Below are 14172 nucleotides of genomic sequence, written 5' to 3'. Positions count from 1 at the left end.
ATTACGTACAAACAGGCAACTCAATTTGTGATTGATTAAACACACACACACACATAGGCATTCATTACCAATTCAATGACAAATATTTCATGAGATGTTGAATAACTTGAAAGGAATAAAACTGAAAAGCCCAAGTTTCACAATTACAATCAGGAAGAGCTGGAGGCACGGCTCAAGTGGTATACCATGTGCCTAGCAAGTGTGAGGCCCTGAGTTCAAAGGAGAATGATGGAGGGGGTGAATTCAACTATAATATATACACTGTAAGAACTTTTTAAAATGTCACAGCATACTCCCAGTACAACAATAAAGTGATAATAAAAGCACAGTACAAAAAAATGCTAGTAAGTTTTTCTATTATTTAAAAAAACAAAACAAAAAGTATACGAGGGATGAATGGATGAATATAGGGCTTTCTGTAGTGTATTTAGCATATAGTAAACACAACATCAGCCTTCTAAATTCCAAATGAAGAGCTACACAAAAATCATCTCTCTCTCTCTCTCTCTCTCTCTCTCCCTACTTTCAAAAGAGTCATTTGAAAAGATGTGGAATAGGTAATTTCAGAACACATGATTACAAGAGACAGGAGTAACTTGAAAGCTATTTAGGACAGAGTGTGAGTATTGCTGGGGTTGGAAATTTGGGAATAAAAGTAAGGGTAGTCTAGACAGACCAAAGATGAATGTGATCTATATAGAATATGATAAAATGAAAGATGACTGAAAAAGTTTTAAATTTTTTAGAAGGGACAAGAAGAGATAGGCTTTTAAGAAAGATGTGTGATTTGGGGGAAGTTTCAAGATGTAAATTTTTTTGTCACACTCCAAACCCTTTACATGTAACCATATCTTTTGTCTTCTACTCATTCCCCATTCAAACTCTATCTGGACCTTTTTCAAATGTGCAGGCTTTAAAAGTACTTGGGCTGAACTCTTTCTGAATATTATTTTCTTCATTGTCATGTAGCTTCATTTATTAAAATGCTTTGTAGACCAAATGTACCTTACAACTCTGTTCCCTATAATAGCTGGTAAAGGGTTCAGTGAGCACTTGTATTCTGAGACAAACTACCTGCATTTGAAATAAGAAGTCCCTATCACTTAGCTATGTGACCATGGAGTTACTTCTTTTCTCAGATTCTGTTTCATTATCTGTGGTTATAGTAGTGTCTACTTCAGAGGACCACCCTGCCTGTACAGTAAATAAGTGCAAAATACAAGAACATTTCAGCAATAACAAGCTCTATAAAACTGTTACTAATTTTTATTTAGTAATTTAGAAATTTAGTCAGTTTCAAACTGTGTTTTCCAAATTCCTTTTGGTACTTGGTTACTTGCCAGCATGGTCAAGAAAGTAGATAATTGAAATATGAGCATTTAATTCTAGCAATGTTCTATTTTTATAATGAAGTATGGAATCGAAAATAACTCTAAGAATATATAACATATGCATATATAATATGTATATTATCCCTTTATTTATGAAAGCACTCTGATCATATTTTACGTATATATTTTTACATTATTAAATGCCCCACTTCATTACAGTAGATTTACATTTAGATTTAGACTTACTGCTTATCAGGGTTTTTTTTTTTTTTTTGAGACTATAGTTCATATCCTTCTTTTTTATCTCTTGGGGTCTTAGTACTTTCTTATGGAGTTTATGACCTCTTCATGAAGCAGTAAATAGTGGCATTACCAATTTACCATCATGCTTTTGCAAATACTTTGCAACATGTTGTGTATAGTTTAATTTATTATTTATTATAGTTCTTAATTTACTTATGATTTAAATTTTTGTGAACATGCAAATATTGATAGTTTCTTTATAACTTATCTTATTGTTCTGAAGCTGTGGAGGATATTGTTGTTATCCATTACTCCTTTTTTGAATAAGCACCTCTTGTTTTCCCTTGGGGAACACCTCCCCCCGCCTCCTTACTCCAGGTGTTTGCATAGAACCATTCCTAGCCCCAGTGCTGGATGTGGGCATGTGAAGAAAGCCTGACTTTGGGAGCACAGCTTCCATTTGGACACAGTGTTTCACAGTCAGAGCCAGTGTGCATTCAAGCTGAGGTTCTGAGTTGGAACTGTTGGTAAAAGAGAATTGATGTTTATATTGGGATAGATAAGAGGCTGACATCTAAGCCTGGAGCTGCTGGAAGTCCCCTTATTGCCAAGAAAGGAAAGCCTGACTGAGAATTGGGGTCACATCAAGGAAAGCAATGCTGAGAGATAGAGAAACACCAAGGCCTGATGAAATGAGCCTGGCTCTCATCCCTGGGCAGTTCAGTTTTGTGAGCCATTAAATTATCTTGTTACTACAACTGGATTGTCATTTGCAACCAAAGGCAACTAATTAATTTAATTTAGGAAACACATATGAGAAGAGAATGTTTTCAGTTTGTGGGAAGGAGAAGGGGTGTGAAAGAGATTGAAGATAAAAGAGAAGAGTAAAGAAAAACAGAGGGACAATTTAAATTTTGCTGATAGGCAAATAAACCTCAAATATATTCCAGATCCCTTGCCTGAACTTCAAACTCACATATCAAATTACTTGTTTCCTTGTTTGATAGCTTCAAGGACTTCTATCTACAGATGTTAAGAGAAGGGACTCTAGAATCAAACAACTTAAGCTCAGACCCTAGTTCTTTGACATATTATTGTGTGACTTTGAACTAGTTCCTTAAACTCTCTCTGTCTTAATTTTATATCTATATAATGGGGATAATAATTGTATCTATTTTATAGCTTTACTATGAGGGTGTAAAAAGTCAATATCCATAGAGATTAAGACTGGTAGCTGGTTATTATTACATATTTCCAAAATGTTATAGTTTTGGTCTTATACTCCCACCTCTTCCCAAATATTTCCTTTCTTAGTTTCCTCATGTCAATAAATAATACCACGCTCAGTGCAATTTCAGGGAGGTGAGAATGACTGAAGTTATCAAGCTACATAATTAACAGACTAAAAATAATAGGAGAAAAGCCAAAAAGTTTAGCTTTGCAATAAAGATAGGACCTTTTTATACATAAAGGCAAGATAGTAGGTTATGGTGAGTTGGTTAAAAGTAATAAATACCACTGAAACATAATCAGAATAGTGTTATTAGCTAATGTTTGTCTTATAATATCACTTAACTGCTATCTATTCTTTTATGTATTTTCTCAGTACTGAAATTTTAGCAGTAAACCAAACGTAAAATCTCTTCCTAAATTAACCTTACCATTTAGCAGGGCAAGTCAAATTATCAAGTAAGAAACATAATAAAGTCATGATAAGCATTACTGTAAAGAACAAAACAGAAAAGAGGGGAGGTAGTGTGAAGTATGGAAGTTGCTCTTTGGAATAGTGTGACCATGGATGGTCTCTCTGTCAACTTTTAAGAAAATCTAGAAAAAATTAAAGATGGGGAGAAAGGGATATTTCCATCTAGTCAGATGGGACAAATTGAAGTGCAAAGGCGAGATTCAAAGAGTATGATGAAGCTTAAGTTGGACAAGACCTTTGTGTAAGGTGAGTAAGAGAGAGACAGAAGAGGTCATAATGGGGAGCTGGTAGGGCAAATTATGCATACAGTTTTAAGGATTTTTTTTTTCCCCTGAGGTGACACCATCAAATGTCCTTCACCAGAAAAGTGACTGTGTCACACAGGTAACTGCATTAAAAAAAAAAAAAGTTGTACAGGAAGTCAAAAATGGAAAGAGCAATTGGACCTTCAAGACTGCAACACAGGAGAGAGGTGACTGTGGCTAGGAATGGATCTGGATTAATATAGTATATAGGATGTACTCTTTTCCTACTATGATTGAAAAAATAAGGTAAAAAGCCATAAGTTTAGAAGAGATGGTTGTTTTTGGTCTTTTTCTCATTTCCCCATCTGGTCTATCGGCAAATCCTGTCAGCTGACTTTCAAAATGTAAGTTGAATTTACTATATTTTAAAACACAGACCTGAGGAAATTTTACCTATCTATCAGTGCTAGCGGATAGGATAAATTGTAGTTGCTTTTCTGGCAACCCATTCTTGAATTGATTTTCTTGGTTAATTTTCACTGTAGCTTCATTCTATAGAAGTGGAAACTATGATTCAAGAGGTTTTAAAGACTCTCTTAAGCTCACTTAGGTAGCAAATACATCACCTGTATCCACAGCTAATGTCTGTTTCAACTCAGAGCTTTTGTGTTGCTACAAAGGATAAGAGAATAAGTGGAAGGATTTTGAGGTTGAGTGGCAAGAAAACAAGGGACTGACACTTGATTTTCTTAGTCTTTACAGTCAACCATGAGCTTTGAAAACTAACAATGAAGGGTGTTCAAGATAGACAGTAGGACTCCACTTGAAACTTGAAATGTATGGAAAATGTTTATAATGGCCATGGTGGTATTTAAATAAAGGATCAATACCTAATGAATTCAACAAAAACCAGGGAAAGGTCTGTTGACATTAGCAAGAATGGTATTGAGCCAAGTCAGCCAAGTGTTATGATCTTCTATAGCAATAGCACATAATCTATGTGCAGGATTATATGGAGTGGCAGTGGAAGTGACCACAGAAGGCAGAGAAAAAGATTAAGAACTTGAGAATGACTTGGAAAAAAAATGTTTTTAATTTGAATTTCCATGGACTTAATTCACTTCTATCATTTTCCTTATTTTATAGAGGCCTGGAGTTTTGCATGTTTTCTTAGATAGTCAAGGAACCTGAGTTTTGTTCTTTGTCAGTGAAATTCTATGCAAGCTATCTCCATTTTTATTTTCTTTTATTTTACTTTCAATTACGTGTGCTTCCTAAGGTAGATTTTTTAAATGTCTGTACCAGATAGACTGCACAACAGTTTCTTTACTCCTCATCCCCCAAACTACCAAGCTTCTAACAGATTTCAGTATCAATGTAGATGTTCCTTACAGCAATCATTTTGGACCACTGTTTAAGTAGACTATTGTTAAGAGAAGTTTTGGTTTATAGAAAAATTGAGTGAGAAATACAAATAGTTCCTTCTATTATTAGCATATTGGATTAGTGTCATACATTTGTTACAATATTGAGAATACTGATACACTATTATTAACTAAAGTATTTAGTTCACATAGGTTTTATTTCTGTGGGTTTTGGCAAGTATATTATGCAATGGATGTAACCTTACAGTATAATGCAGAGTAGTTTTACTGTCCTCAAAATCCCTGGTGTTCCCCCTAGTCATCCTTCCTTCTTGAACCATTTTAAATCCCATCTAATAGTCTGTTATAAACTTCAAGGTCAAACTCTGGACATTTTACATTTCACTATTTGGTTTTCTCCAATTTTTCAAGCTTATCTCAATATTAATTAATTTTTCTAAAACTATATTCAGGTCTGTCTCCCTGATTACAACCATGCTTCTCTAACCATTTTAGTTTTCCTTTCATCTCAGTTAATTTTCCTTCTAAATACATCCAACCTTGATATGGATGTATTAATCTTCTCTTGGTAGACAAGTTGGGTTTTCAATTTCAGGTGAAAAAAAGTCACCCACCATGCAGCGAGCTGCAATGAACACTACCAGACTTACAGAATCCATAGCTGAGTCCTCAGTACCACTCATCTGTCCTTTTAAACATATGACTTAGCGGTCACTTTCACTTCCCTTAATTTCTATCTCAATCTCTTACTTTTGTCCTACAGACTTATTGTCAGTACACTTTGTCTCCTATTTTTATTAAGAAATTTGAAGTGATGAGATTTGATCTTCCTCAACTTCCATACCTCTTGCCTGTAGATTTAAAAGATCTATCTTCACCATATTTTTACAGTAGCAAGGCAACATCTTTACCTATCAAAATAAATTCTCAATTTATTCCCCCCTCATGCTGGTCTTCTGGGGGGATTTTTATCCTTCACATATTAACTTCCTTTTCTATATGAACTTCTCCCTATTTCTTTTCCTTCCTTAGCTTATAATCATACTCAAGTCTCTGGTAATCTAAAAATAAATAATGAAAACCTACCAAAATCAATGACCTTGGGTTTTCAACTCAGGGCGCTTGTGCTTGCTAGCCTGATAGTCTACCATTTGATCCATACCCCCAGTCCTTTTTGCTTTAGTTTTTATTTTTAGATAGGGTGTCCTGTGCTTTTGTTTGGGACTGACCTCATACTATGATCCTCTTACCTCCTCCTCCTGTGCATCTGGGATTATGATTGTGCATACTATATCTGGCCCTCTATATCCAATTTTTCTGAAAGAGTGATATAAGTCCATGGTATTTTCGCCGCCAATGTTTTCTATAATCCTTTGCAGTCTGACTTCTTTTTCCACCACACTACCAAAATAGTTTGGTTTAGGTTACCAACGACTTTAAATGAAAAGTAGGCAGAGACAGGAGGATGAGTAGTTCTTGAAAGGCAGTGGGTGAGACCTGCTTTTATACAGATTACTCATTGATGGCCCACCACAATTCAGATGAATTGAATTCAGACATGAGGGAGCTAGAGATCTATTGGAAAGTCAGAGTCTTATTAGCTAAAGTGACAGAGGATGGTATTTGGGGCAGTGGGGTGGCCAGATGGCCAAATCTGTTCATAAACTTCTCTCAAATTGTTGGTTGACTACTAAACTGAAAGATATTAAGAAAATTAGCAAAAAGTAGCAGGTAGGAGATGAAAAGAGCCAAACAGAAGATTTCAAGTGTTGCCTGTAACAGGGAGATAGAGACTGAATTTTGAGTCTCCTGTAGTTAGAAAAATAATGTCCACTAACAACTGATATCTGGTAAGAGTATCATTTAAAAATTTAAATATCAGTAAAGACATTTTTAGTTATTAAAAACTGAGGATCTATGCCACCTACAGGGCTCCATCCTAAGCCATTCCAAAGAAAAGTCTTTGTTGAAGGTGAATGATAGGACCTTAGGTACAGAAAAGGAATTAAAATCTCCAGAAATAGTAACTAGTTGATTAAATGTCATTGATTTTCCTTTTTTCTTTTTATGCCTTCTTAAATCAACAACTATATTTTGTAATGGAGTTAATTAAATATAAATACTTAACTACATTAGCACAAAGGATAGGGTGGGTATAAATGGGATTATATTGTTGATAGTTTATTATTTTTTAAATATGAAGTGCTATAATATTAGTTTACATAGCTATCAATTAAGAAGGTGTGTTTTGATTTCTAGGCCAATCATACACAAACAAAAATTCAAAGAGATACAAGAGGCAACAGTGAAAATAAATTCACATATCGAAATATATTTCAGTGACTCATGCCTGTAATCCTAGCAAGTACGGAGGGTGAGATTGGGATCATCCTGGTTCCAGGCCAGCCCGGGTGAAAAAAAACGTTCATGAGACCTTATCTCAACAGAAAAGGGCTGGGTGTAGTGTCATTTGCCTGTTGTCAGCCTGCCTACAGCAGGAAACAGAAAATAGAAGGATCCCGGTCCAGGCAAAAAGCAAGACACTATCTCCAAAATAAAAAGAGTAAAAAGGGCTGGACTTACCACTCAAGTGCTAGAGCACTTGCCTACCAAGTGTGAAGCCCTGAGTTCAAACTCTAGTATCACAAAAATATAAAACTCAAAAACCAGAAACAAAGAAAACAAAGTAGAGGAGGGCTGGGGGCTTTGCTCAAATGGTAGAGTGCTTGCCTTGCCAGCAGGAGGCCCTGAACTCAATCCCTAGCACTGCCAAAAGGTTTAACATATATTCAGTTTATCCCCCAAAAGGGAGCAGTAAAAGAGGGAACAGAGGAATAACAAGACAAATACAAATCAAAATAGTAAATTGTAAATAAAAACCCAACTACTCAACAATTTATTATAAAGATAAAACAATTCTAAATATGAATGCATTTAATAAGCAAGCTTCAAAAACAGTGTAGTTAGCAATGACAAAACTAAATAGATCTTTAAATACATTTTTGAGAATTCAAAGAGCAAGAAGAGAAATATAAATAATTGTAGATGCACCACATTTAGATCTCCAAACTAGATGAGTAGTTTCTAAATTTTCAAATTTTTAAAAATATATATAGCATTTTAAGAAGAAAACAATGGTATGAATTGTGTTTGCAAATTATATTGTGACTTTATCATGTACCATATAGTGACAAAATGTTTAGGACATGAGTTTGGCAAAGGAAAAGCCTTCTTTTAAATCCTTTTCTGTTGCAGGAAATATTTTAAAAGTTAAGTTCTATTTTGTCATCCAATTTGTTTTCCATGAAGTTCATAAAATGCTATTGGGTGAGACTTTTGCATTCCACACCACAGCCACTATATTGTTCACAGTTAATGAAATTACCTTCAGGGGTGCCAGCTGAACCTTTAGATATGAGATATGACTCTTAGGTATGAGAGATATGAGATATAAACCTGTAGGTATGAGTAAATAAATCCTTACCTTAAAAACTAGCTCTCCTACCAGTCCGTTCCACGTCCCATCCTCTTGTGGACTTCCATATTTGTGATCCGGTGCAACATAGATTTCATAGTTAAAACCCAGGTAGTTTGATAAGGCGTCCAAAACATCAATGGAGAAGCCCTGATATTTCTTTGGCTTTCCCAACACATTTTCAGAAACCATAACAAAAGGCTCTTCCTACATGGAGATAAGAAAAACCTTGATGTTAATCAATATTGTTACCTAAAAAGTAAAAATGAATTCTTGAAAGACTTTTGCATGTGAAGTCTAAATTTGAACGAATTAACAGGAATATAATTTATGCATCATTAATGCATTGTATTACTGCAAAATGTTTAATACCCAATTTCTTGTTGCCTCTAATTTAATTATTGCCATGTCAAAATGGGCCGAATGTGACTAAAAATTCATTGGAGCCTGGGTTCATGTGTCTTGTCACCTCAGGACCAATGTAAGATTCATCAAAAATACAATAGGATTTAAGAAGCTGTGGCATTATTGTGTCTATCATGAGACATAGCATCACATTTACTGAAAGTTATTCATTATGCATTCCTATAATTTTAAGTGTGTGTTTACTGCAAAAATAGCCTGTATTCTACTGCTATCAGAAAATCAGCTGAGTGTGATGAGATGCATCTGTAATCTCAGCACTTGGGAGGCAGAGACAGGAGGATTGCGAGTTCAAGGCCAGCCTGTACTAGAGTGAGTTACAGACCAGCCTGGACTACACAGTGAGAAATCAGTTTTTTGGTGAGCTGTCTAACTCGGTACATCTGGAAAACTGAATTTTGTGGCTGCCTCTTTCATCTGCTCACTTTTTTTTTTTTAATCATTTTAAACAAATAGGATCCTTTTGCTTTGAACACTCAGTGTTAAGAGAGTTCAATTGGTTTGATACATGCTGGTCCAAAACGGAATATAAGTCAACTTCTTAATTTTGTAAAGTTGTTTAAAAATCTTTTGGCAACAATAATATTTACAGATAACCATTTGTAATGCATATAGTCCACCCAGCTCTCTGAGCAGGCTAAAATCTTTCTCTGGGCCCAAGCCAGAATACCCAAAGATCTTCTCTTTGAATTATTTTTCCTTAGGGACACACAAAACAGCCTTCATTGAGATGTGAGATAAAACTTTGCTTTTGGCTTTTACTCAAACACAACATTAAGTGCCTAATAAAATCACTGCACCTGTTATAGGAATATTACCCATCATTACACTCATTTTCCCTAAAAATTACCATGAGACAATTTTTTCAATTGCTCAGAGTCAAAGAGCTTCCTTCTGCTGCAGTAATGCCTTTTTTATTAAATGATGAAACTAATGTAAGTATTCACCAAGGTATCCATTTTTACCTTGATACCCAGAAAGTCAGCACTTCGTTTGATGCTCAGGTACAACAATGGTGATATTGTGATTGCTGTCATATTTTTGAAATCTTGGATTTCCAAACTACTTATGCTTTCTCTTTTTAACAATTTAGTTTTGCTTAACTGTTTATATGTCATCTTACAGTAAAATATGTCAGTAAATGGACAGCTAGAGTAGATGTGGTTAATTGTCCCTCATCAGGGTTTTCTTTTTCCATTTTAGCACTACTAAAAATAAGCATAATCCAGAGTCTTACTTCAGGCAAGGTGAAGCCAGGTAACTAATTTTCTGGCCAATGCAATAAAAGCAGGTGATTTATGCAACATTTCTTGTAGTCCTGGTTACTATTTGCCAGCTGGAATGAACATGTAATGAGTGGTACTCTGGTAATGACACCATACATGGCAAAGAAATAAGAGAGAAGTCTACATCCATGACATGTGAAATGCCATACTAGATTGGAGCTGCCTCTTAAGGGTTATAGAATATATGAAAAAAGAGAAATTCCTATTTTTGTTAAGGTAATGATTTTTTCATCTCATAGTAGCATTTGATGTTAATGGTTATTGGCGCTTATGGGTCAATAGATAAAAGGTTTTGAGAATAAATCAAAATTTTAACACTATTGACTTGTTTAATCCAAATGGTATCATAACACATTAATGAAAAAATAAAAAGTCAGTGTTTAATATGGTATATAAAATACAGCCAATCTTGATGATTCCAATGTCTTTATCTAAGGACACTGAGAGGCGGAGAGGATGGAAGTGCACTGCATATGTACATACATACCCGCCAACCATGTTGAAAGATGGACAAAGAGGGAGAGGAGGAATGGGTACATAAAGGAGGGGGGAACTCGCTGAAGATACGCTGTACACTTACATGGAATTATCACAATGAAATCCTCTTGTATCACTAATGTATGACAAATAAAACTAAAATTAAAAAATTAAAAGCTAGTTTTAAGAAGGAAAAATGAATACTTAAAAGAAGAGATTTACACTAAAGAATTAATACTGAATAATTTATGCTAATATATGTTATAATTAGCTTATAATGATTGGTCACCCATTTTATGTACTTGTAATGGTTTAAAAAGTATACTTACAAAGCAACTATGTTTTTCTTGCTTTTCATGTGTAATTGTGAAAATGCTATTACAATTTATTAAAGGATTTAATAATGGCTCATAATGAACTCTGTACATCTAAAGTCTATGGTTTTTTTTTACTCTAACGCCTTATTCTTCTATAAGAAATTTGTACTTTTACTTTCACTTTGTGCAGGAGGAAATTTCTGTAAGAAAAAAGTGATTGATTTGCTGAAAATCACTTTGAGAGACAGAACCTGCATTTTAAAACCGGAAGTCTGACTTTGTGCTCCACACTGAACCTTAAAGTAGTGGTTTCCTATGTTTTTGAGAAATTAAAAAAATAAAATACATAACAAAAAAATATATAATAAAACTTTCAAACAATTGGCAGAATTTGCTACTTTTCATTTGGTTGTTTGGACAAAATATAGATTTAGCAAATACTTAAAGAAGGTTCCGAGGTTGTTAGAATGCATTAAGGGAATTCTATAATAAAGTTCAAATTCAGGTGGCATAGAAATATAACCAGGAAGTTCTGTAATTAATATGGCCTTGGATTATATCATATTGCATTATAAGTGGTAGTAACTTACTTCTTCATATGCAACTCATTCATCTCTATGTTATGAACATCTACCACTTTACAAACCAACTGAAAGAATATTTGTGAAAGATCTTGACTGAATCTCCTCCTAATAATTTTGAGCCATAGACATTCGCTGTTTTCAAGGACCATCAAAACCTAACAAACTGGTTAAGTTGAGCAGTAATTTAACACTCAGAAAATTGAATAGACTCTTTAAGGTGAAGGATTGTTAAAAATCAAGAAGTTAACTTTATCACATAGTTAAATGAAAGATGTGGCATAAACGATATGCTATTAGTGATTTTTTTCATTTTTCCTCATTTCTTCAGAATTATTTAAAATACTAAATTTTTACATTTTCTTAGTGTGATAAATTTCTTATTAGGAGTGATTTTAGTTTTATCTTCATATGTAAATCCCTATACAAATTGATCTGTTTCACAGGTCTGTTGTCAAAATCTGTTCACAGCAATGTCAACTAGAATTGATTAATGGCACAGACTAGAAACGGTTATACTAAGGATCCTTTTAAAGAGAGTTGATGAATTATTGATGAATGTGCTTTTAAATTGTATGCCCTAAATAAACCTTTATTACATCCTATCATTCCTCTTCTGGATCAATGATTTTAAAGCTTTAAATTAGGTTGATGCTCCGGGAACTTTAATAGAAGAGAAACTTGTTCCTTTTCTGTGGCAATACTTAGCTTGATTTAATCACTTGTATAAACATAACTATTTCTAAAATTTATTCACATGTTAAATGGCTTTTCCACTTAACATCCATTGAGCAGCTGCTGCATTAGGTATGACACTGAATATAGTGAGAAATATGGTAAAAAGTCATGAGCACCACTTTCAAAAGCACTTAACCAAAAAGGAGAAATAAGTACTCAATATACTCCAAAATTGTAAGGCAAAACAAAACCAACACATGCCAAAATATGGCATCAAAAATCAACAAAGACAGTGGAAACTGTAAACAAAATTTAAAAATCTTCATCTGGGGGACTACTGGTGATGTACTTTTTTCATAGATGAGAAAACTTAGGAAGAAAGAGTTTGAACTCAAAGTCACACAATAGGTTACAGAAGAGGAAGGCAAAAAAACTTGTCTTACTTCAACTTCACCTTTCTAAACCTTGCTTTTTCAATCCTTTGGATTAAAAGCCAAAGTTGTAGAATTTGTCTCAAATTTTATTACAATTTAAGGTGCTATATGGACTTGGAGAGACTCTGAAATACTTGACAGGGACAAACAAATGAAAGAAAAGAAGGAAGGAAGGAAGGAAGGAGGAAAGAAGAAAAGAAGGAAGGAAGAATACCATGATTGCCTTTGGGTGAAAGTATGTTCATTTTAGGCCTCAAGTTATTACTTCAAATAACTCTTGAATTTGATATCCTAAACAAACAACAAAGGCATCAGATGAAAGGGAATAATACTTCAGATATTAGAATTCAGCAGACATACTAAAAGACAAGTAGATTATTCAAGAATTAAGATATTATAATTTTCAAATGCATATTATCAATATCGTATTTAAAGAAATAAAGGGATTTTTTTTAATTGGAAGGAAACTGGAAACTACATAAAGTGTCATTACATATTTCAGAAAGAACTGAACTGAAATTTCAGAATCAGAAAAGACAATGACCAAAGTTAAGAACTTAATAACTAACTTTAACAGATTAGAAATAAGTGAAGAAGGAATTAATACTGAGGATGCAACACGAATAAACAAGAAGACAGAAAAATCCCAAACTAAGAATAACTGGAGGAGAAACAAAGAGAAATAGACTAGTAATTTCATGTACTATCAAGCCTGTGAAGAACTAGGAGCTATCATTCACTCCTGCTGTGTTTGTAAATTGGCACAACCGTTTTGGAAAACATTTTGACAAATGTAGAGTATAAAGACACTTATATACAAGTTAAGATTACCTGCTTTTGAGTGATACATAAATATTTATCCTGAAGATATATATAACTCTCTTCTAGCCATCCCACTGCTTGTATATGAAGGCTAGAGAATATCGGACACCAAACTCAATGTCACAAATGTTAACAGCAGCATTGATCATAATAGCTTGAGTTTGGAAATAATCTAAAAATTCAAATGTTCTTCAACACGGAGAAAGTAAATGCATTGTCACCCATTAATGCAATCGAATACTAAGTACCTTAAAATTAAAGGCACTAGAGCTATACATTAGCATGAATAAATTTTTTATTTTTTTTATTTTTATTTATTTTTTTTATTGTATACATGAGTTTGTGTACATGACTTTAACAAAATTGCTTACTATCCATTGGACATGTGCTCATTAGTGGATTTCTTTGAGCTGTGGTGATAGTATATTTTTTCTTTTTTAAACAATTTATTAGTATATATAAGTTTCATATGGTATTTTATTGTGCAACATTGTAACTTTATTAAGTTCATCCACACCATCATTCTTTCCCTCTCCTCCACTCTACATAAAATGACTTCCAAATATTCATTGTTCGCTTTTCATGCAAATATATAGTGTCTCAATCATACCACCATACTTTTACCTCTACATGAATAAATTTTTTAAAAGACGATTTAACTAAAAACAATATCCCAAACAGAATTTGATTTCATTCATATAGCATTCAAAAACAGGTAAAATTGTGTTAATTAAGAAAACACACCTTTATAGTGAAGACAGTATAAAGGA

The 14172-nt window shown here is 33.7% G+C and overlaps 1 protein-coding gene across 4 annotated transcripts in view; it reads right to left on the bottom strand.

The window, feature by feature from the left end:
• Nucleotides 1-14172, bottom strand: part of Grid2 (glutamate ionotropic receptor delta type subunit 2) — a 1442266-nt gene that overhangs the window by 349763 nt on the left and 1078331 nt on the right. For all 4 annotated transcript variants that reach the window (XM_074041373.1, XM_074041371.1, XM_074041372.1 and 1 more), the window contains one exon: nucleotides 8394-8591. In XM_074041373.1, coding sequence (XP_073897474.1) covers nucleotides 8394-8591 — 198 coding nt within the window. The remainder of the gene's footprint in view (nucleotides 1-8393; nucleotides 8592-14172) is intronic.

The sequence above is a fragment of the Castor canadensis genome, chromosome 9, assembly GCF_047511655.1.
Source record: "Castor canadensis chromosome 9, mCasCan1.hap1v2, whole genome shotgun sequence".
Classification (NCBI taxonomy): Eukaryota; Metazoa; Chordata; class Mammalia; order Rodentia; family Castoridae; genus Castor; species Castor canadensis.
This window is presented reverse-complemented; position numbering and strand designations above follow the sequence as displayed.